Here is a 23,662-nt window from a genome sequence, read left to right on the forward strand (position 1 = left end):
TGAGCCGAAGGTAGTCGCTTAACCAACTGAGCCACCCAGGCGCCCCCAGGCCAGAAAGATTAAAAGAATGGCCAGAGCCAGAGTCAGTTGCTTTCATGGAGGTAAAGGAACGTGGGGTTTTGGGATGTTAGTCATTTGGGCGATGGGACATAAATCCCCTGAGAACTGTTTTGTCTCAGTCACGGTTGTAGTCCCCAGAACTAGAACAGCGCCTGGTAGAGAAAAAATTCCGTGGATGGGAATGAATAATCCACTACCAAAGGCAGCCAAGAGTGTGGTCCGACTGTCCCCGCCATCTGAGGACTGCGCTCCCCAGTGAATTCTGATACTTAAGGGTCTGGTAAAGCAATGATACCCTCATAAAGTTTCATTATCTTATATGATCCTATAATTTGTTTCACTGTAAAGAAAAGCTCTTGGATATTTCCTTTCTTTTGCCGTGGTAGCAGTTAAGAGTGGTGAGACCTTTAGTACCTGCGCCTGTGTGCACAGAAAACTGGGGGTTTTAAAAGGGCTGCCAGAAATCTTCCTATATTTTCTGGGGATATCACAAAGAAGGAGCTATTGAAGGCAAAAACTGTTTATTTCCTTCAAAAAGGTGGTTCAGAAGTCGGACACGTGATCAATAGTACTTATAACATTTGCTAATATTAATAGGATGGCTAAAAAAATGTGGTTTTCCAAGATGTTTGTTAAAGTAGGTGTTTCTACTTCTCCAAATAAATAGATTGATTTATTTTGAGTTTATAGCATCAGGGGAAAACATTATTTTACATGATTTTTCAATTGTCTTTAAGTCTAAGAAGGCTTTAAAGCAAGATTCTGCTTATATTGTCAAGAGTTTTATTTTGGGGCGCCTGGGTGGCTCAGTCGTTAAGCGTCTGCCTTCAGCTCAGGTCATGATCCCAGGGTCCTGGGATCGAGTCCCACATCGGGATCCCTGCTCGGCGGGAAGCCTGCTTCTCCCTCTCCCACTCCCCCTGCTTGTGTTCCTGCTCTCGCTGTCTCTCTCTGTCAAATAAATAAAATCTTAAAAAAAAAAAAAAAAGAAAAATTTTAAATAAAAAAAAAAAAAAAAAAAAAAGAGAGTTTTATTTTGAAGACCCGAATAGCTGTTTGAATATTACTTTAGATCTCATTTGAAGCTGTTAAATGTATGGATAAAACTACAACTCTCCTTTTCGAGATCTTATTCACAGATTTGTTATTTGGTTTGGGGTTTAGTTTGTTTTGATGCATTCACTGTGGCAGAATCAGAGATTGAATAATAAATAATTTTAAGAACCTGGATCTTTTTACACTAGTTCTTTTAGGTAATAGCATTTCTCTTCCAGATACTGGATTTTTATTGTTTTCCCACTTGTTCCTACTTAGTCCTATAAGCATAAAAGCCGGAAGATCAGTTCATAGTGATCCAAATGATCACAAGGAGCCTCCTCTGATTCCTTTATTTATACAACATAGATCTGAAATTGCACCACCTCCTTGCAGGATCACTAAGAGGTCAGGATTCCTAGATCTGCCCATAAGGGATCCAAGAGATTGTTCTGCTTCCCTTCTTTGTTCTGGTACTGAATAGAAATTCTTTCTGACTCAAACTTATCTTTCTCATATATTCCCACATCACAATGGGGCTATGTTAAACCACCAGAAATAGTATTTAAGGGTAATGACCAATTAGTACTGAGAGTTACTATGAAATAAATAAACTTAAAGGAGCTTTTTTTCCCCTTCTCTTTTTTTCTTTCTTTCTTTTTTTTTTAAAGTTTCCTTATTCCCAATTTTTTTTTTAAAGATTTTATTTATTTATTTGAGAGAGAGAGAATGAGAGACAGAGAGCATGAGAGGGAGGAGGGTCAGAGGGAGAAGCAGACTCCCCGCTGAGCAGGGAGCCCAATGCGGGACTCGATCCCGGGACTCCAGGATCATGACCTGAGCCGAAGGCAGTCGTTTAACCAACTGAGCCACCCAGGCGCCCCCCCCCTTTTTTTTTTTTTGAGAGAGTATGAGGGGGGAGGGGCAAAGAGAAAGGGAGATAATTTTTTTTAAATTTATTTATTTTTGAGAGAGAGAGTGTGAGTGGGAGGGGGAAGGGCAGAGGGAGAGAATCTCAAGCAGACTCCTCACTGAACTTGGAGCCTGATGCAGGGCTGGATCTCAGGACCCTAAAATCATGACCTGAGCTGAAATCAAGAGTTGAACACTTAACCAACTAAGCTGCCTAGGCACCCCAATAAACTTAAAGGAGTTTAATTTTAAAGATTGATTGATTTATTTCAGAGAGAGAGTGAATGGGGGGGAGGGTAGTAGGAGAGAATCTTCAAGCAGACTCCCCACAGAGCCCAACAAGGGACTCCATCTCAGGACCCATGAGATCAGGATATGAGCTGAAACCAAGAGCCAGATGCTTAACCCACTGAGCCACCCAGGTGCCCCAAAGGAGTTTTAATTTTAATGAGAGAGATTGAAATTTGGTGTTAAAATGGTACTTTAATGTTTGTATTATAATTTATAAAGGAAGTTCATATATAGTCTCGTTTGAGCACCGAAAAGAGGTAGGTAGGATTGGCCTCCTATAGATTCAGAGAGAGGTGCTTCAGCAAGTCTAGTGTACTCTACCCATTTTGTCACAGACTTTACTGAGGATGAAGCCTGGGGACATGCCATGGGTAACAGGAAAGCTTTGAAATCCTTAAAAAGAAGCAAGAGTTTCATGAGTTAGGAATGGTTTGGCTGTGATTTAACCTGAAGGCACACTTCTGGTTTAGAACTTTCCCTGGCTTCCTCCTGCTCTATGCTCTCAGGTTCTCTTCCTGAACTTGATTATGTTCTTCAGTTATCTCATGCTAGAACCTTGCAACCCAAATACGTTGAGAGCTTAGGAGTGGGAGTGAGTGTTTTCCCCCCTTGTTCAAATGACAGTAAGTGAAAAACTTCTTAATAATTTGTTTTCCTTGTTTGTATCATTTCATTAGAGATTGGATACATATTTTCAGCATCTGGATATTTCTAAGGAAAGAAGAAAAGAGATGTTACATAAAAAATGGATTGAAAATGTTGCAGAGCCTCTTCAGCAGAGAATTACAGACAAAGTAATTTCATACAGAGGGTCGGAAAAAAATGAAACCAGGGAATTTTGAACAGCACACCAATAAAAGGGTACTGTGAGGTTTTAAAAAAATTTATATATATATATATATTTATTTATTTATTTAAAGATTTTATTTATTTGACAGAGAGAGACAGAGAGGGAACACAAGCAGGGGGAGTGGGAGAGGGAGAAGCAGGCTCCCCACTGAGCAGAGAGTCCGATGCGGGGCTCGATCCCAGACCCTGAGATCATGACCTGAGCTGTAGGCAGACGCCTAACGACTGAGCCACCCACGCACCCCTGTGAGGTTTTTTTTTTAAAATATATGGGGCACCTTTTTTTTTTTTAAGATTTTATTTATTTGAGAGAGAAAGAACATGCAAGAGAGCAGGAGAGAGAGCTCGAGTGGGGATTGGGAGGGGATGAATAATTTGGTGAATAATTTTTTTTAATGTGTTGTTGGATTTGGCTTGCTAATATTTTGTTGAGGATTTTTGCATCTATGTTCATCAGAGATATTGGCCTATAGTTCTCTTTTTTTGTGGTGCCTTTATCTGGTTTTGGTATCAGGGTAATGCAGGCTTCATAGAATGAATTTGGAAGTGCCTTATGTATTTTTTGGAATAGTTTGTCTCCTCCCCATGTCTTAAGTATATGGTGTCATATTTTATACACCTTTTATTTTGTGAGTTCCTTGACTGATTTTTTATGGAAATAATTCATTTTTACTGCTTTTGTGTTTCCTGCCTTCATACTGTCATTTTTGGTCTTTCCACCTAGAGTCCCCTTTAGTATTTCTTGCTGGGTTGGTTTAGTGGCCATGTACTCCTTTGGTTTTTGATTGTCTGGGAAACTTTTTTTTTTTTTTTTTATAATAAATAAACTCCATGGTCAGCATGGAGCCCAATGCGGGGCTTGAACTCACAACCCTGGGATCAAGACCTGAGTTGATAGGGTTCCTGGGTAGCTCAGTCAGTTAAGTGTCTGCCTTCGGCTCAGGTCATGATCCTGGAGTTCCTGGGATTGAGCCCGCCTTGGGCTCCCTGCTCAGTCGGGAGTCTGCTTTTCCCTCTGCCCCTCACCCCATTCATGCTCTCTCTCTCAAATAAATAAATAAAATCTTAAAAAAAAAAAAAAGACCTGAGCTGAGATCAAGAGTCGGACGCTTAACCAACTCCACCACCCAGGCACCCCTGTTTGGGTAACTCCTTTTTCTCTCCTCCTAGCCTTGCTGGATAGAGCATTCTTGGCTGCAGGTTTTTCCCATTCAGCACTTTGAATATATCATGCTACTCTTTCTGGTTTGGAAGGTTTCTGCTGAAAAATTCACTGATAGCCTTATGGGGTTTCCTTTGTATGTAACTGTCTCCTTTTGTATTGCTGCTTTTAATATTTTTTCTTTATTACTATATTTTGCCATTTTATTTATGATATGTCTTAGGGTGGATCTGCTTTTGTTGATTTTTGTTGGGGGTTCTCTGTGCCTCCTGGATCTGGATATCTGTTTCCTTCCCTACATTAGGGAAGTTTTCATCTATTATTTCTTCAAATAAATTTCATGCCCCCTTTTCTCTTTTTTTCTTGTGGAACTCCTGTAATACAAATGTTACTATGTTTGATGTAGTCACTGAGTTCCCTAAGTCTGTTCTTGTTTTGCCTAATTCTTTTTTCTCTCTTTTGTTCAGCTTGATTACTTTCCATTACTCTGTCTTCTAGGTCATTAATTCATTCCTCTGCATTTCCAGCCTGCTGTTCTTTCCATCGAGTCTGTGTTTCATTGTGTTTATTGAGCGCTTTATCTCTGCTATGTTATTCCTTATCTCTGTGTTAATGGTCTCACAGGTATCTCCATTGTTTTCTCAAGTCCAGAGTGTATCCTAATGATCATTGCTATAAATTCTCCATCAGCCATGTTACTTATCTCTTTTGCTTAGATCTTTGGTTGTGGTCTTGTCCTGTTCTTTCATTTGGGACAAATTCCTCTGTCTTCTTATTTTGTCTAAGACTCTGTGCTTGTTTTTATGTGTTAGGAAAGTCAACTACATATCCTGTTCTTGAGGGTAATGGTCTTATGAAGAAGAGGTCTATAGTGCCCTGCTTTGTAGTGTCTCCTGTTCCCCAGGGCCTGGCACTTTCGGAAGTGTCTCCAGTGTGTGCTGTGTGTACTCTGCTCTTTTGTCCTGACTACTTTATCCTTCAGGCCAGTCATCTCCAGAGGCTCTCTTTGCCTGTTGTGGGCATGTTTGGTCCCTGGTCTGAATGTGGTATGTTTTAGCTAGGTGGGCTCTGGTCTGTTTGTTAAATGAGACCTGTCACCACTGCCCCTGGAATTGAGGTTCTGCAAAGCTCCCAGGTCAGGCGATGTGGTGTGGGTAGAAGTATATGCCCATCTTGTGGGGGAGGGAGTCTGCTGCACTGGGACTAAGGGAGGCATGACTTTAGAAAGGGCAGTTCCACTGGAGCATGGGGTGGGGCAGGGGTTGGTGTAAGCAAGTTAGGTTGCGAGTGTCACTGCTGCACGGTTCCCACAGGTGGCTCTGTGCTGATGCTGAGGAGTATGGGAGGCAAATGGTGCCTGCCGGTTCCTTGGTTCCTCGGTTCCTCGAGGCGTCTCTCCATGAATGCTGCCCCTCTGGGACACGCTCTGAGATGAACAGCTAATCTCCCCACTGTGTGCCTCAGGTGCTCTTCAGATCACTGTTTCCATGCTATATATCTGCAGGCTATTTCCCCTGCCTTCTCTCCAAGAGCACCCCCAATGTCCTCCGAGCTCTCCCAGAGCCAAGTATGCTGACTTAGAACTCCAGGCTTCAGGGCACCTGGGTGGCTCAGTCATTAAGCGTCTGCCTTCGGCTCAGGTCATGATCCCAGGGTCCTGGGATTGAGCCCCGCGTCGGGCTCCCTGCTCCACGGGAAGCCTGCTTCTCCCTCTCCCACTCTCCCTGCTTGTGTTCCCTCTCTCACTGTGTCTCTCTCTGTCAAATAAATAAAATCTTTAAAAAAAAAAAAAAAAGAACTCCAGGCTTCAAGTCCCACTGCTTGTAAGAACTCATGAAATTCAGTCCCTCTTGTTTTCCAAACCAGTTACTATAGGGATTTGTTTCCCCCCTGTTAGTCTGGCTCTCATCCTTCTCCACCACCATAGCTCCCTTCCCACCGGCCACGATCTGTTTCTTTCCCAGACTGCGTCTCTGCACTTCCTACCTTCTTTGATTGTGGAAGTTGTTCTGTCAGTCTTCAGGTATTTAGGATGATTTGATAGTTATCTAGTTGTATTTGTGGGACAAGGTGAGCCTAGGGTCTTCCTCCACTACCACCTTCCCTTTCCTCCTATCCCACTGTCTCCTGCTCTTTCAGTTGAGAACTCAGCTGCTGGTCTCACTGTTGATCCTTTGAAGAAATTGTCTTTTTCTCTGGGGGCTTTAAACATTTTCTTGTTGTCTGATTCATTCTGTAGTTTTATATGATGTTTCTAAATGTGAATTTCTTTTTATTCATCCTACTTGGAATTCATAGGTTTTCTTGTACCTGTAAATAGATGTCTTTAATCAGTTCTGGGTAGTTCTCATTTTCTCTTTGTCTATTACCTCTGCCATATTCTCTCTCTCCTCTCTTTCTGGTACTCCAGTTAAACATATTTTAGATTTTCTCACTATGTCACTGTATCCTCACTGTTTCTTGCCATTTTTTGTGTGTATTTTCCATCTTTTTTGTTACTGTATACTTGATTCTAGATATTTTATTAATTATCTCTTCAGTTGTGTCTAATAATCTCTTGTTAAACCCATCAGTGTGTTATTTTCAGGTGTTTTATTTTTATAGCTCTAGGATTTTATTTGATTCTTTTTCAGATAGGTTTAGGGAAGGCTGTCTGGACTCAGGGCCTGGAGGGTCTCCATCCCCCACGGGGACCCTATCGCAATGCACTGCTTGATGTGCCTACCACTGGGAAGAAGATGTTGAGAACAAGGTTAACTACCTACCTGCCAAGATAGCAACCAGACCTGGGAGAAAAAATCCACCAAAGATATGCTGGGACCATGCAGGAATCAGTCCATACCTTGCTACCCGAGGTTGGCAAATTCCCTCAGCAGAGAAAATAGACAGGGATGGCCAGCTCATTCTGAAAGAGTTCTCTCCTCTCTGAAATTGTCCAATGACTTTAAAATTAGGAATTTTTTTTCTAGGGGTAGTGGTAAATATCTGTTTTTCTAGTTGTTGCAGCAGGAGTGTTGGCCCGTGCAAACTTGTAAGTTCTACACAAAAAAATAGAAGTCCTGTCATGCTCTCTTGGTATTTCCTTTTCGTCTCTCACCCTGAGTTTTGCTGGACTGAACAGTGCTGCTTTCTGTTTCCCCTTCTGATTTGGAAATTTTATGTTTTATTTCTGTTTTCTTGGCTTCTTTATAAATTTTAACAATTTTAATTTAAACATTAATAATTACATAACTCCCTACCCCCCCCAGTGAGACAAAGCTTTTATTTCCTCATTCCCCCACTTTCTTGCTCCTCAGCTCCTTTAGTCTGGTGTCCTCTAGTGAATACTCCACCTTGCAGCTGGAGAAATCTCTCTGAAATGATCAACCCTCTCCAACTGAAAACCCTTCAGTAGTTTTCCATAACCCTTACAATAACGTCCAGGCTCTTAACATAGCACATTAGGTGCTGTCTGGACCCTGCCACCCTTTCTGTCTTCATCTACAAAATCCCTTTCCCTTAAAGAAAAGACATATGAATAAACTACAAAAATATCTGGGTCAAGTCAGCACCGTTATAACTGCCTGAACTGCCACATTGGTTCATGCCTTTGCCCCTTCTTTTCATTGCTGGCCATCCCAATCCAGGCAAGAGAGGGAAGTATCATGTGGGGATATGCCACCACACCCTCCATCTGCCTTTTCTTACCCCAACAAGCCCATTGAGGGAAGGGACTGTGTTGTCTTTATCTTGGTGTTCCCAGCACTTAGCTGGAATGCAGTAGAGGATGAGTAAATGCTTGTGGAAGGAAGGAAGGAAGGAGGGAGAGAAGGAAGGAATGGAGAAGTGTATGGAGGAATGGAGGAGAAGGCTTATATGCCTAGATAGGCCTCGGCTTCCCAGGGCAGGAATGGGGGCAGCCCTGGGAAGATCCTCTGGGAGGACACACCCGGAGGTGCCTCCACATGGCTGCTCAGTAAGGTAAGAAAAGGACTTAAAGACAAGGTGGCTATGTTAGTCAGAGATAGTTTGATTACAAAAAGCAGAATCCTTCTTAAGTTTAAAAAAGAAAAAAAAAGGCAGGGGGGAGTGGGAAGAGCCTTTGTAGGTTAGAGAGCAGTGGTCTGTTACGAAGCTACGGTCAGTGTCTCAGCCCATTTGGCTGCTATAACAGAATACCAGAGATTGGGGGCCTTATAAACAACAGAAATTTATTTCTCACAGTTCTGGAGGCTGGGAAGTCCAAGATCAAGGTGCTGGCAGATTCGGTATCTGGTGGGGACCCCCTTCTTGGTTCTTAGATGGCACTTCTTGCTGTGTTCTCACATGGTAGGGGGGCAAGGGAGCTTACTAGGGCCTCTTTTATAGGGGCACTCATTCATGAGAGCTCTGTCCTTGTGACCTAATCACCCCCCAAAGGCCCCACGTCCTAATCCCATCACATTGGGGGTTAGGTTTCAACATATGAATTTTGGGGGCACACATTCAGACCATAGCAGTCATGAGGACAGCCAGGCTACATAAGGACTAAGAGCCATGTCCTTTCCTCTTTGGGACTTTGTGGCTTTCATCAGAGCTTCTTTGTGAACCTGCTTCCTTTCTCTGCACACTGGCTTTCTCTGCTTTCTTGTGCATGTGCTGGAAATTGGATGCCTTGGGCCTGCCTGAGTTTCTGGTTTGGGCTCTTGAGGACTGCCTGAAAGCCGTCCTGTCCCACTTATAACTGTAGGGACTGAAGCCCTGGACCGGGTACCTCAGCCACAGGCAGACAAGGGTCACACGACTGTCTGATGGTTGTGCTAGCAGAGGTGTGGGTGGGGCAGACTGATTGATGGGCAGCCACCAAGTGATGTCCACTCAGTCCTTCCTTTTCAAGAAGTGAGTACTGAGTTTGGAAAATTAATTTTCAGACAATTATTGAACAATACAATTCTGTATGGAGTTGAGATACCTTTTTGTTTGTTTGTTTGTTTGTTTTTTGCAGTTCTGAAAAACTTACCTATTCAGAAATGTCCACCTGATAAAGAGAACAAGACTACTGATCTAAGTCAGATTATTTTTGAAAGGAAGTTTCATTCCTCGAAGCTCAGCCAGGAGAATAAAAGGGACGAGAATTGTGTGGTGAGTGGATGAGATCTGGGGGGAGCAGGGCTGGGATGGCGTAAGTTTGCAGCATGCACAAGATAGCAGACGTTGAGGGGCGCCTGGGTGGCTCAGTCGGTTAAGCGACTGCCTTCGGCTCAGGTCATGATCCTGGAGTCCCAGGATCGAGTCCCGCATCGGGCTCCCTGCTCAGCGGGGGGTCTGCTTCTCCCTCTGACCCTCTTCCCTCTCGTGCTGTCTCTCATTCTCTCTCTCAAATAAATAATAAAAAAAAAAAAAAAAAGAAAAGATAGCAGACGTTGATTGTGGAATCTGAGCCATTGACAGATCCCTCCTTCTCACATGGGTTCCCCAGGGCAGAGAAGGCAGGAGCCAAGAAAGGGAGTGAAAAAGAGGATGCAGAAGAGGCTTTATTTAATGCACAAGAGCTGATGGGTTTGTGTCTGGGCTTGGTGCTGCTGCATAGATGGGACAGCTTTTGGCAGGGAGCCTGGGGTCTGGAGATCAGAAAAGGAGCCATACTGGGGAATCCTGGAGCCTGCTTTTGGGGGACAGATTGTGCCCTTACAAGATGAGAGAAACCCTGGCCACGGAGTTCTGCCCTCTAAAATCTCCTCAGTTTTTCCTGGAATTTTTGCTCTTCTGCCATTTTTCTACCATTTAGACATCCAACCCAGACCAAAAAAATTTGTTCTCCTTAGTGTAGTCACAATAGGTGGGAATGTTCTGAAATGAAATTTATACTAAAAATTAGGCCACATGATGGCTTAGATACATGAAAGTTATTTTATATGTAAGCATTTTCCACGCACAGGTTTTTTACTGTGAGCTCACAATCTGATTGGCACATCTTCCCTTCCATCCTCTCCCACATCCTGTATCCTAATGCCTGAGGGTGAGGACGCTTCCAGAGAAGCCTCCAGGTGCCTGGGAACTCTAAGGGGTTCATGACTGACTGGAGTGCAGTGGGTCTTTGTGTTCACCAAATGCCCCACTCTTGCCTCCAGCACAAGGCGAGAGTCCCTCCAGATGACAAAGGACTAGTTCTCTGTAGCATGAAAATCTTGTTAGATATTTTGTGACCCAGGTCCTACCCAATCCCATGTTTTCCCCAGTCTCTCAGAGAGAAACAGATTTTCCTTATGTGGTTAAGTGTCCATACCACTTTCCTCAGCAATTTAAAAAAAAATTTTTTTTTTAAAGATTTTATTTATTTATTTGAGAGAGAGAGAATGAGAGAGAGCACATGAGAGGGGGGAGGGTCAGAGGGAGAAGCAGACTCCCCGCCGAGCAGGGAGCCCGATGCGGGACTCGATCCAGGGACTCCAGGATCATGACCTGAGCCGAAGGCAGTCGCCCAACCAACTGAGCCACCCAGGCGCCCCCCCCAAAAATTTTTTTTGAAAGATTTTATTTATTAGAGAGAGAGAGAGGAGAGAGAGAGCGCACAAGCAGGGGGAGTGGGAGAAGGAAAAGCAGACTTCCCGCTGAGCAGGGAGCCCGAGGGGGGGCTCGATCCCAGGACCCTGGGATCATGACCAGAGCGGAAGGCAGCCGCTTAACCAACTGAGCCACCCAGGCGCCCCCTTCAGCAATTTCTTCTGGGAATAATTCTGAGAGCCAAGTCCCTTGGTCAGTTCTGAACGGGACAATGTCAGCTCTGCCCTTCTGGCAGGGGAGCCTGACTGCTGTTGCCACGTGAGGCAAAAAATGGAGTGTGTTTTACACACAACAGAAATTTATTTCTTGCTCAGGTGTCAGAACAGGGTAGGTTGGCAGGCTGTCTCTCTTCCATGCAGTCTTTGGGACTCTAGCTGAGGGAATCTTTGTCATCTTCACTGCCCAGATTCCAAGGTTGCTCTGGGGAACTCATTCCTGTCCACCTGAAGAGCGAAGAGGTCATGGAGGAGTGCTGCCCTGGCAGGGTGGGTGGGCCAGGTCTCGCATGTTCCAACCGGCGAGGACCAGTCACATGGCTGTCCCTAACCGTGGGGTGGGGGTGGGGGGAGTGTGCTGGGAAAAGTAGCCCCTCGCCGCTCTGAGCACAATGGCAGAGAGAGCAAGTGTTTTGTGGACAGCTGGTCATCTCTGTCCCACCATAGAAAGGTTAGTACCATGTGGAGTCCAAAGACATAGGACTTGAGCGTCGCAGAAGCCAGAGAGCAGGGGAGAGGTGAGGAGAGGGCTGCCTGGAAGGTCTCAGCTCAGGCAGGAGGGTCGAGTGTTGGGTGGGATCCTCCGAGGCCTTCCTCCCTGCCCCCGTCAGCCCCTCTTCCCTACCCGACACTCAGTGCTTCCCTCTGTTCATAGGTTGGAGGAACCAGACAGCACAGACCGCGATCCTGGGCGGCTGGGGACGGCCAGCATGGGTGGGGGGCACGGCCCGTGGAAAGGAGAGTGACGACGGCAGAGGCCCTGGGGCGGCACCAGGCCTCCCTGTAGCTGGGGCGCGGCTGCCAGGAACCGGGCCATCTGCAGGGAGGCCACTGGCAATAAAGCTTCGCTGAGCTTTGGTTTGTAGTGTCTGCGCCACAGTTAAAATGCTGCTGGCAGGTTTTTCTGTCTCCGGACGTGTAAGATATTGCAAGAGATAACCATATCATAACAGTTACCGTTTATTGCGCTCCTGTTGTGAACTAGGTGAGGTATTTTATTCACGTAAAAGTCTTCACAGCAAGATAGTAGTATTATCTCCTGTTACGTGAAACTCAGAGGGGTTCAGTAACTTGTTAAGGTCGGCTGCATCGTTGAAAGTGGCAGCGTTCTCGATTCCAAGTCCAGGCCCTCCAGTGCCAAAGTACTGGTCTGATCGCCAGAGCACACTCCCTCCTCACCCCTGTAATGTGAGCCAAACTGCTCAGGATTTGGGTCCCTTTCAGAGGGTGGTTATCCTGCTGGTGTGCCACAGCGTCCTGATCCTGAAGAGCTCGGGGGTGGGGGTGGGGGTTGCTGGGCATCCCTCGGGTCTGCTCAGCCCTTCCCCGGGGGATGCAAGTAGTCTAAAGGCACACTCCGTTCCCTCACCCTTCAGAAAATCAAGCTCAGTTTCAGTCAGGAGAGAACTTGATTTCTCCAGGGGCAGAGCTGCGTTCCCAGGTCAAAGCAGGTGACTGGCGTTGCTGGGAGCACAGACATTGAATGTCCTCTGAAGTTTCAGAGAAGTTGTCTGACTCACATCCTCCAGGCTCCTCTGTCCTGAATCTGAAGAGAACCCTGACATATGTAGACATGGAGAAATGGCTCTAGCCACAGTTCATCCCAGTGAGAATTCAAGTCCTCACCGTCTTGAGAAAAGGATTATTCTGTAGCTCGGGTCACAAGTAACCCCAGAACTGGTTTTAAACCAGCCTGACCCATCGGTGACAGTCTCGGGCTTTGGAAGACCAGTCAGAGGCAGACTTGGACATCAGCCCATACCTCCCTCCAAAACCAACACAAAACTTGCTTCAAGACCCTATGGGAGACCCTCTAGGAGATCAGTGAGGCTGTGTGCCTGACCGGCCAAACTTTTCCTTAATTAATGTATCCAATTGTTTTGGTTTCACATGCTGAGTGGTGTCTCTTCTGTTGACACTTTTACATCTAAGTTTTAACAAGTCAGCGTCCGGGATTAATACCTGGAACTATGATTTTTTTTTACTTGAATATTCTGAATTATGTTTTCCAGCCTTTCTTTGCCCAGTGATTATGTTTAGACAGAAATGGGGGCCGGGGTGGAGGGACATCTGAATGTTTCTTGTTCTTCCAGCTCCCTGAGAAGATGTGCTCCCTGAAAATCAGGGCACCTGCAGCCTGTGTGGTTCTTTCCAAAAGACCACTCTTTCCGGCTGCACTCATTAACCCAGGGATTTAGTGGGTAAGACCTTATTTTTGTCAATGTTCAAAACAAATTGCATACTTCAAAATCGAGAGTCCAAACAAGCAGCTCCGACGGTGTAGATGTGGCTCTGACAGGACAGGGGACGGGGACAGAGAGGTGCTGTTGGAGCTGGAGGCTGAAGGCCTGCTGAGGATGTGTAATGTCTGTTCTAAGTTACCTCTCAGGTTGCTGCTCACCTGGCAAGCAGAAGGACTCAAAGGGTGTTGCTCCCACAGAGGTCAGCAGTCTCACCACCAAAGATAACCAAGCCCCAGAAACAGTAGGTAAATGTACCAGAGTCCTAGAGCAAGTGAGAGTCAAGACGAGGCTGCAGGGTCTCCTAGGCACTCCCCCTTCCCACGCTGCCCTTGGTTTTTGCCGCCCTCGCAGAAAGGAAATTTGGTTTCATTACCAGCAACCCCTGAACTTACCTCTTATTTTTATATTTTTTAAAGATTTTATTTATTTATTAGAGAGAGAGAGCAAGCGAGAGAGCACAAGCAGGGGGAGCGGGAGAAGCAGTCTCCCTGCTTAGCAGGGAGCCCAACACGGGGCTCGTTCCCAGGACCCCGGGATCATGACCTGAGCCGAAGGCAGACGCTTAAAGACTGAGCCACCCAAGCATCCTGAACTTACTTTTTAAGAGCCTTTCAGGTGGAACGTAAATCAGTCAAACTTTGAAAGAAGTTACATTCATAAACTTATATTTTTATTCTCTTTCTGTACATATTGGCAATGATAAAGCTTAAAGATGCATGTCCTATGAAATAGGCAAAACAAGGAATTTACATAAATAATTTATACTTCAGAAAACTAAAGTTGAAAAATATTTCCATATTATTAGAGTTCACAGTATTTAAAGTAAACCAAGCTTTCCCCTTTATATTTCAAACTCTATTGTCTCAGCAGAGATGATAAAATCTAATCGGGAATAAAATGATCAACTCTGTTTTTGTTCAGTGCACAGAGTAGACAGGCTTCAGCCTGAGGCTGCACCCACACTCCCCAGTCCTCCACCTCCTGAGCACCCGTGGCCCGGCACAGGCCCCCGGCACGGGGTAGCTACAGCATCACCAGAACCACCCGCCCTGGGCACGTTCAACCACAGGTAGCATCTGGTGTTCTGATGCCTCATTTCCACTTAATACTTTTTGTAGCCCTGAAAATGGAAACCCTGGCATCTAAAAACAACCAAAGATGTTAACACTAATACAAGGCACTGTGCTATGGGTTTGGTTTATTTATAGGAAAGACCATGTTTGCATAGATTGCTAGCAATTTGGTGTGCAAGAAAATAGCCCCGGTGTGTGTGGCCCGCGATGGATGAAGCCGGCGGTGCTCCTTGGGCCCAGGTGCGGCACCGTCCATCTGGCTCTAGCCCAGCCTTTTGGGCAGATCCCTGAGGCCCCTACAGGAGAGTTTTTTGCTCAAAAAGCTGTAGGTCAAAGCGGACCCAGACCTCCCCCGTGGGGACCTCGTGCAGCAGGAGTCGGCGGGTTGTGGGGCCTTTGCTTTCCTGTTCTGTGCGAATTTTTGCCACTGGAACCTCAGTACGACCCAGGAAATCTGGTGAACAGACATGCGAGAGTCAAAGTTTCTTCTTTATAAAAGTCGTTAAAGAAAACTACCCCAGGAGGAGTGTCTGAAGACATTCTTAAAACTTTCAGATCCAGCTTAGTGGCTGTTACTGTGACTGGATGCATGCAGAACGAGGGGTGTGCGGGAGGGAAGCTGCCTCATTGGGCTCCAGAGAATGGGTCAGCCATTCAGGAGGTGCTGGGAGGGACTGGGGTCCATAATGGAAACACCCTGGAGGCCACCCTTTGCCCCTGAGAGAACCCCCCCCCAGCCTTGCTTCCCATGGGAGCTGCGGGTGCCCACAGGCCCGTGCCCTTTTCCTTAGGTGTCACGGGGTAAAACTAAAGCCAAGTACCCTGGACCTAGACCCCAAATTCTAGAGTACTGGGGAAACTTCGGATTCCCTGGCCGAGTTATACTTTACCATCTGGTGAGAACTGGTCTCTGTCAAACATGGTGAGACACAGCACGTCTTGGTAGAGATCCTTAATAAAGAACTGGCAGTTAAAATTCCACTTGGGATTGAGTGTGTCCGGGAGGGTCCTGGTCGTATAGCTCTGGGAGCCCATGCTGATTTCACAGTATGGATTGCTCTTTCCTGAACAAAAACAAACCAAAGACGCACATGGCACGTGTAAGTAAAATAAATGACAACAGCACCTTCCTTGAGCAGAAGCAGGATCCAAACCACAAGAGGAGGAGCCACTGTGTGGGGGCCCAAATGTGAGTGGTGGTCTCCATGTCCCCAGTGCTGACAGCACCGTAAGCCTGGGAGCAACCGTGCGGGCTCCAGGGCCCCAACTGTTCCCCACGAGCTTGGGCAAGTGTCAGTGTGGCTTCGACTCTGACGTGCTGAGGAGGGAGGCACTGGAACTTACTGGGAAAACACACTATGATAACATTGGTCCAACAACCATTTTAGTGGCACTGGAAACACTGATTTTTCTAAGTGTCCCGTTATTCAATGTTCAGAAGAGTCATCAGCAAAGAACAGGGCCGTTACCACATCTGTTGAATGAAAGAAGCATTTACCATTCGGTTTACAGGCTTTTAATTCTGTAGCTTCGATGACCTGCACCATCAGACGCCCGATGCCTGAAGTCTTTTGAGAGCGAGCTGCAAGAGAGGAAGACAAGCCCCGGTAAGTTCTTCCCTGAGCCTGCAGGTGGCGCACCGGACACTGAGCTGTAGATACAGTCTGTCTAACCGACCCTAACACTCCCAGTGTCCCCTGCCACGGCACTGGGCCTGGCCGACCAGCATCTGGCTGCTCTGCCTTTGCCCAGGCTGTGTCACTTGCTGGGACACCTTGTCCACTATCTCTGCTTGTCTGCGTCCTACCCAGCCTTGGACATACACGCCCAGCTTTGCTCCCATCTCTGCCCTCCTCTGCGCATCCACCATCCCAGGCTCCGGAACGTCCTCGAGTCTCCTCTGCCAGCAGAGGCTGCTGCAGAGCTGGTGTTTACTCAGCCTTGCATTTACCCTCAGTGGCCTAGCAACTGGTAACAGTAACAAAATAAGACATTATATCCATTCGGCACTTAAAAGCAGCTAACATTTATTGAATACTTTGTGTTGGGCACGGTGTTAGACCTCTATAAAAGTCTTATTTAAACTGTACAGTTACGCTATAGGGTGGGTGGCTGTTGGGAACTGCCATCTCCACACAGGGCAGAACTGAGTCTGAGAAAGGACCGTCACTGGCAAGGTAAAAATTCACTGTCCGGGACCAACGTCTATTAGCCGCCCACCATCATTCCAGTTACATGTAAACACTTCAGCTTATAAAGCAGTTTCACTTAAGACCTTATTCTATTTGAGGATGTACTCAAAATGAGTCTGTGAACTCAGATTATCTTGGCAAATAGGAAGTTAAGCAGGTTTTGCCCTCAAGGGTTTAAAAACAAACAAAAGGCTGCTTGGTGAGCTACTGATTTTTCAAAACTTAGGGCACATAAAACTTTATGAGATGTGGCCCCCCCCCCTTGTTCTTGCCAACCCTTCCAGCGCGGCCCTTACACTCAGTTCCCCTCAAAGGCAGGGCTGGGCCATATTCATCTTTGAAGGCCCGGTTAGGACTAGCACAGGGCTTGGCACAGAGTAAGTAATAAATGTCTAAAGAATTGAACATCTAGAAAATGCATAACAATATGTATAGATATTGATATTAAGCAAAACGAATATAAAAACTTTGATTTATGTCTTTTACCAATTAAGAGATTGTTATATGCTTTACAAATCATTCAGTCGTTGATTTTCAATAGCAAGCATTTGAAGTACCATTAAAATAAGATTCAATCAGCAAAAGCCAATTTACACATACCTTTCAAGAGTATATAACAAAATAAGGGAAACCTGAATAAAAAAAACAGAGTTGCAGCTACAGCAGTGGAACATAAGGGGGAGGACTGGACAGGGAAGGCTTGGGGGGGTGTAATCTGAGGTGGTTTGTTCAATCAGGCAGTGGTGTGGGCGAGGCAGAGGGAAAGGGGAGAAGTGGGGCTGCGCCCTGAGTCTGGGGTAAGAATTTGTCCTTAATTTGGGAGGCAACAGGGAAGATGCTTAAGCAAGGAGATTCAGCCCTGTAAGAAGAATACTCTGGGGATGACGAGGATGGGCGATGGGGGGCCTTGTGCCGGGGTGGAAGTTGGACGGTCTTAACTGGGCTGTGCCACCGGGAAAGGACCAGGACAAGGGAAGAGAATGACAGAAGATGTGTGACTCGGCCCATGAGTAGAGGAGCATGAGGACCGAGAGCATGCTTGCAGTCCAGGTGGCAAGGACAACGCTGCGTCCACAGAGCTTCCCAGGAGGAGATGCCAAGGTGCAAAGGCCAGCAGGTGGCCGGGAGAAGTCCAGGTATGTCTGGATGTGGGCTCAGGGAAGCAGCCCAGCATGACTTTCATGAAATTGAGAGAGCAGAGGGACAGAGAGGCTTAGGCGAGGGCGGAGCTCCAGGTACAAGCGGAGGAGGAGCCGTGACTTCCTGCCATTGGTGCGGGGGTGGGGGGGGGGGGGGGGTGGGGGTGGGGGTGGCTCAGGAGGGAGAGTGAGTGGCTCCGTGGGTTCGGTCACTGGTGTCAAGTGAGGGAGCCATCTGCACAGGATGGGGACAGCAAGTGCGATGAAGGGCAGGTGAGGAGGAGGAAAACCTTGAGATTCAGGCCCCAGTGTCCAGGGAGGAGGATGGGTAGACGTGGGGGAGGCCTGGGGCAGGGGCCCGGGTGGCAGAGGAGGAGCAGAGCTGAAGGCAAACAGGCACAGAAGTGAAGCTGGGTGAAGTAAAATGGACCAAGCAGAAGTGGGCTTGCCACAGAGAGAAGGGAGGTCCCAGGGCTGGCACTGGATGCCCCCATCTGTGTAGTGGGTAGGGGTTCAGGGAGGCCCCGAGGGCAGCAGCAGCGAGGGGGGATTCTGCTGGCTGATCCCCCAGCAAGTGTGGTCCTTCCGGCTGTCCCTGTTTAGCCCCCGCCTTGCAGGAGCGGCAGCTTGCGTCCTGAGGGTGGGACCGCTCCCCCTCCCCCTCCCCGGGGTCCCCTGGCAGCTGCTTCCAATCCTCCAGGGCAGCACCCACTACCTTGATAAGCTTTCTCCCGTTTCTTCTTTTCCGTGTCGATGTACTGCTCGGACGCGGCCTTGATCTTCTGGACCCAGGCAGTCCTGGAGAAGAACACAGCCATGGGGTGGCTTCCCCACACAGCTCCCAGGCTCAACCGGGAGCTCCAGAGCTCTGCACTCGCTCTTCACTCCTGTGCTAACCTTGGCCTCGACAAGTTTCCAATCACAGACCCAATATTAGTTCAACTGGAAGACTTGTTTGCTGTTTGAAGATCAAGCTGGGAATTTCTAGACAGTCACTGACTGCTTATAGAACACCAGGTACGGGCAAGGTGCCGGCACCAGGGGAGAGCAGTGCGCCACGGCCGGAGCAATTCAGCACCACAGAGGGACACTCGACCTGAGACTGGGCCAAGAAGCAGGCGCGCAGAGGGGGAGGCGCGTCCCCAGCCTGCCATCACAGAGGTGCTGAGCGGCGCGGCGGGGGCTGCATGGCTGGCCAGGCAGAGAGAGGAGCGCGGCGCTCCACACGAGGAGGGCAGATGTGCCGGCTGGAGTACAGGTCCTGGGGGTGGAGGGATGGCGCTGGGGCCGAGACACACACACACACACACACACCCTCAGCGACACACACACACAGCCTCAGCAACACACACACACACACACACACACACACACAGCCTCAGCGACTGGGCGGAGGAGCCTGGACTGCCGCATGGGGGATTTTAGTAGGAAGCAAGGTGCTGGATCTCCCATTTTGGAAGATCCTGAGGAGAGACTGGAGGCAGGGACACACACTGAGGTGATCGCAATAACCCGGCACGTCCACACCAAGGCTGACCAGTGGGACTGGGGTGGACAGGACTGGTTAGGAGAGCCTGGGGTGCAGAATGAGTGGGACTTGACCATGGACTGGAGGTGGCTTATGGGAGGGAGCCATCCAGGCTTCAAGGCACGTGGTCAGGACTGACCTCTCGTTAATGTTGTCTGTTCGGAGGGTGTAGACCCGGTCAATGTGAGAAATGTGGAAGACAGGCTCATCGCTGGAAGGGTCTGTGGGCAGTTTCACCAAGACTTCATTCAGGAAAATGGGCTGAAAGAGTTAGGGCCAAAACACAGGCTGTGAGATGGGCCAGAACCCTCCACCTGCCTACATCTCGGGAGAGCTTGGTTCTGAAGAGTCTTGTTGAGAAGCAGAGAAGGGTTGAGCTTCTCGGGTCTTTTACTTTGGGAAAAAGAGACTGTGTCCATTTTGTGGAAGAAAACGTCTTGGGCAGATCAGAGGTTCCTGAACTGGGGACAGGAGCTCTGAGTGTCCATGACTGCTCATGAGACAGGGTCTCTCCTCCACGTTCCTACACAGAGCACTCTGCTCCAGCTTCAGTTTCACAGAGACCTGATGCTGAATGTGGGATCACACGGCACGTTTGCCAGGGAGGAGGCCAGAATCCACAGCTGGAATCCAGTCGTCAGCTGCAAGAGGGCAGTGAGAGCCCAGCCACACTGGGGCCTCCTCCCTGGGACCTGAGGAAGGGGGAGTGACCCGTCTGGAGACAGGTGTAGAGAGTCCCACGAGGACAAGAAAGGCTCAGGTTGGGAAGGAGGTCCTCAAGGTGACAGAAACACCTCGTTATGCTCCTGATGCCACGGCCAGGAACGCAACACTTACCGTTTTATACATTTTGAACTGGGCATTGGACTTAGAGCTGAAAAGCTTCTCAGAGCCTGAGGAAACAGCAAACTGCTTGACCATGTAGGTCAGGAGCAGAAAGTCGTTGAAGAGGAATCCATGTAGCTCCTTATTGCTCTTGGTCTTATATAGTTTCCCACTGTGCAGAAGCTTCCGGGGTCCCAGGCAGTTGGTGAGGGAGTTGAAGATAAGTTGCTTAAAGAGAAATTGTCGCTTTGTAAGTCCCGGCACAAACCATCCCCGTGCCCCTCGAGAGGCCAGTGCCCTGGACCTGAGGGTGCGGTGGTAGAATCTTCTAGTTGGGAATGTGGCTGTAATCATTCATCTTGACACAAAAGGTCCTTGCATTTATTTTTCTTCAGAGTTCAAACTGGCATCATAAAAATGATTACTTATATCCACAGAATATGGATTTACCAGCTGAATTCAAAGAATTCAAAAATACCCAATTTCTCTTTATAAGAAAGGGAAATGACGCCCCAAGAAGAGGCAGGATGGTGAGTCCAACAGGGGCTGGGCTGAGGCATATACTGTTCACAGTAGGGGAGGCCTGAATCCGGTTCCCCACCCAGAGCCTCCCTAGTGGCACCCAGCCCAGCCGCACAGGCCTCACCTCTGTGAGACCTTCACACTGAACGTGCGCCTGGATCCACTCCAGCCGGTCTGAATTTTCTTTTTCCCGAACTCCTTCATTAACTTGGGAACAAAGCTCCTCTGCCCGCTCAAGAGCCAACTTTAGGGAGGAATGGTCTACGTGATTCTCCAGGGTGTTCTCCAGAATCTGGAAAAGAGTGGGAAGCAGAGTGTCAGCCACCCACCCAGACGTCCTCCTGGCCGCTGTATGTGCTGTGTGCTGGGCACCGGCTCTACAACAGAAAGATAATTGTTTGCCCTCGACGAGCTCATGGCTCCGGAGTTCTTGGGGGGACAGGGGACTCGGGTACAGAGGGTGTGCCAAGTGCTACTTGGATCAAGTGCCCTGAAACGTGTGCATGGCGGGTGGCTCTCTGGCAGGGTCTTGGTAAGAGTACCCGTGTTGAAGGGGGCTCCCTACGGCCCCCAGGCACTGAAGCCACGCTGTGCACTTAACTTGGCAGCAGGACTGGCCGCAGCCCCCTCGGTGTGTGCGCTTGCTGCAGAGTGAGGGCTCCTAACATTCTGGGGGCCGCTGAGCTTTTTTAAGAATCTGAAGAAAGGAATGAATCCTCTGCTACGGGAAAAATACAACAAAATCATGTCATCAGCTTGTAGGAAAACACGTTGAGTTCACTCCGAAGGGACTTCAAACTAATGTTACAAATGCAAAAGAAGAGAGGCTGGCACACAGCTGTGTGGCCCCTTGGGCAATGAGCGGCCCCATCAGCACACGGCTCCTGCCTGGACTCTGGCCATGTTGGGGCCACAGTCCTTTGTTTATGGGACAAAGCCCTGGAAGTCTAAAGTGTTTTTAATATTCATTTGGTGGCAAAACCTGACCCAAACTGAAGAGAGGTATTTATTTATTCTATTTAAAAGTGATTATTCATGTATTTCACTGTAGGAATATTACTGTTTGGTTACAGGTGATGTCCAGGCTTTGTTGTGATGTCAGATGGAATACAGTATTTGAATTACATTCTGAATTTTGAAACACATCTGGCTCAAAATATTTCAAGTAAGGGGCTGTGGATTACTCTGTACTAATGGGTCAGTTTGGTATCATAACTGTAACATAAGGTCCATACTGAGTTAACGTGGCTTAGGGACCAACGGTCAAGGGATGATCAATAAAAGTAACAGTCTTATATTATTTTTGCTGTTTTTCTTTGTAAGATGATTAAAATCATATCCGTGATAACTTGTGGAGAAATGCTTTGTAAGGTGCGCCAGCTCCTTAGAAGGCATGTTGGCTCAAGAGGCCCACATAGCTGATGTTAACAGATGGATGGTATTTTAGGACTGTTGAGTTAGCAAGCTGAGGTGGGGTAAGGCGAGGGGCTGGTGATGAGCTCTGGTTAGGACATGCTGAGTCAGGACTCCTGAGATAATCTAGGTAAAGGGGATTAGCTGGTAGGTGAATTCAGATCTCAGGCAGAAAGACTGGAGTCCAGGCTTGTGCTAACAGTGGACTCTGGGCTCAAGCCAGGCTCCACAGCCGCAGACCTAGAGGGCGACGGCCCTGCCCAGAAAAACACACTCCTGACTCTGAGGCCAGGGGAGTTTGCTGGGGGAGGGGAGGATGGGTCACCAAGTGACACTGGATGGCTTTTATTTGCCTACTCCGGACTGCATGTTCGCGTGCACGTGAGTGTGCGCACACACGGTGCCTGGTCCCTGTGGCTCCGCTCTGTCCCAGCCAGGGCACTCACACTTCTGATGAGGAGAGGGTAGCGGGTGATCCTCTGCATGGGCTTCAGCAGGAAGCTGGAAAGGGGCATTCCTTTACATCGAGGGTCAGACGCCAACTTCTGCAAATAACCGAGAGGCTCATGAGGAAATCACAGCTTCAAGGAAAACAAAGGGACACTGACTGTACTCCTGATGTTGACCACCTTTTAGATTTCTCATTTCTCTAAGAACTCAGGATTCAAGGGTGCCTGGGTGGCTCAGTCGTTAAGCGTCTGCCTTCGGCTCAGGTCATGATCCCAGGGTCCTGGATCGAGCCCTGCACCGGGCTCCCTGCTCAGTCGGAAGCCTGCTTCTTTCTCTCCCACTCCCCCTGCTTGTGCTCTCTCTCCTTTCTCTCTGATGAATGAAAAATGAATTCTTAAACAACAACAACTCAGGATTCAAAATGAGACGTATCAGATTAGCAGCAGGGGTATCTCCCCTCATTTGGTCAAGTCAGCAGATGCTTTTCAGCTCTTTCTTTCTCACGTGGATTTGTGTCTGTGCCATCACTCTCTCCTTTGCTTCCAGAACCACTGACGGCTCTCTTCCCAGCCGGCTCCTTGCCGATCCTCACTTCTTTCTCCCCTACCAGCTAGTAACCGTAGGTGCTGCCCAAGACCCCTGCAGCTGAGTCACCCAGACCCTCTCTGGAGCTCCATGCTTGCTGCGTTACTCTCCCCCCGACCCGGATCTCCGACTCAGTACCCCAGTATACCCCAAAGTCCTCCTCTTCCTTCACGAAAGCCTTCTCTTCCACCTCCGTCCCTGAGTTGGTAGCACCATTCTGCCCCCACCCACCTTCCCTCCACACACCCGGGAGTCACCTTCCACACCAATCTGTCTTCTATTTTTTTTTTTTTAAGATTTTATTTATTCATTTGAGACACAGAGATACGGGGAGAGAGAGAGCATGAGCAGGGGGGGAAGACAGGGAGAGGGAGAAGCAGGCTCCCTGCTGAGCCAGGAGTGCGATGTGGGGCTCTATCCCAGGACCCTGGAATCAAGGCCTGAGCCGAAGGCAGACGCCTAACCATCTGAGCCCCCCAGGCGCCCCCCAATCTGTCTTCTAAACAGCTCTTGATTTCCCCTGCCTCTGCCTGCCCGTTGTCTCTGCTTTATCAGAAACAATCACTACCATTTACTGAGCACCCACAATGTGCCAGTCATGAATGCATTAGCCTTGGCTACTGTTCCTTCTGCTCTCTCGTCACTT

General features: G+C 48.0%; 1 protein-coding gene across 2 annotated transcripts in view; it reads right to left on the reverse strand.

Annotated features, from left to right (window-relative positions):
• Window positions 1–13,945: 13,945 nt before the first annotated feature.
• The window catches only part of ITSN2 (intersectin 2), a 140,238-nt gene continuing 130,521 nt past the window's right edge, over window positions 13,946–23,662 (reverse strand). For both annotated transcript variants that reach the window (XM_021697570.1, XM_044918835.1), the window contains 8 exons: window positions 22,428–22,526; window positions 20,693–20,860; window positions 20,059–20,274; window positions 19,361–19,482; window positions 18,409–18,491; window positions 15,861–15,944; window positions 15,253–15,426; window positions 13,946–14,816 (listed from right to left, as the gene is read on the reverse strand). In XM_021697570.1, coding sequence (XP_021553245.1) covers window positions 14,659–14,816; window positions 15,253–15,426; window positions 15,861–15,944; window positions 18,409–18,491; window positions 19,361–19,482; window positions 20,059–20,274; window positions 20,693–20,860; window positions 22,428–22,526 — 1,104 coding nt within the window. In that variant the 3' untranslated portion in view covers window positions 13,946–14,658. The remainder of the gene's footprint in view (window positions 14,817–15,252; window positions 15,427–15,860; window positions 15,945–18,408; window positions 18,492–19,360; window positions 19,483–20,058; window positions 20,275–20,692; window positions 20,861–22,427; window positions 22,527–23,662) is intronic.

Source organism: Neomonachus schauinslandi, chromosome 10, assembly GCF_002201575.2.
Source record: "Neomonachus schauinslandi chromosome 10, ASM220157v2, whole genome shotgun sequence".
NCBI classification, from domain to species: domain Eukaryota; kingdom Metazoa; phylum Chordata; class Mammalia; order Carnivora; family Phocidae; genus Neomonachus; species Neomonachus schauinslandi.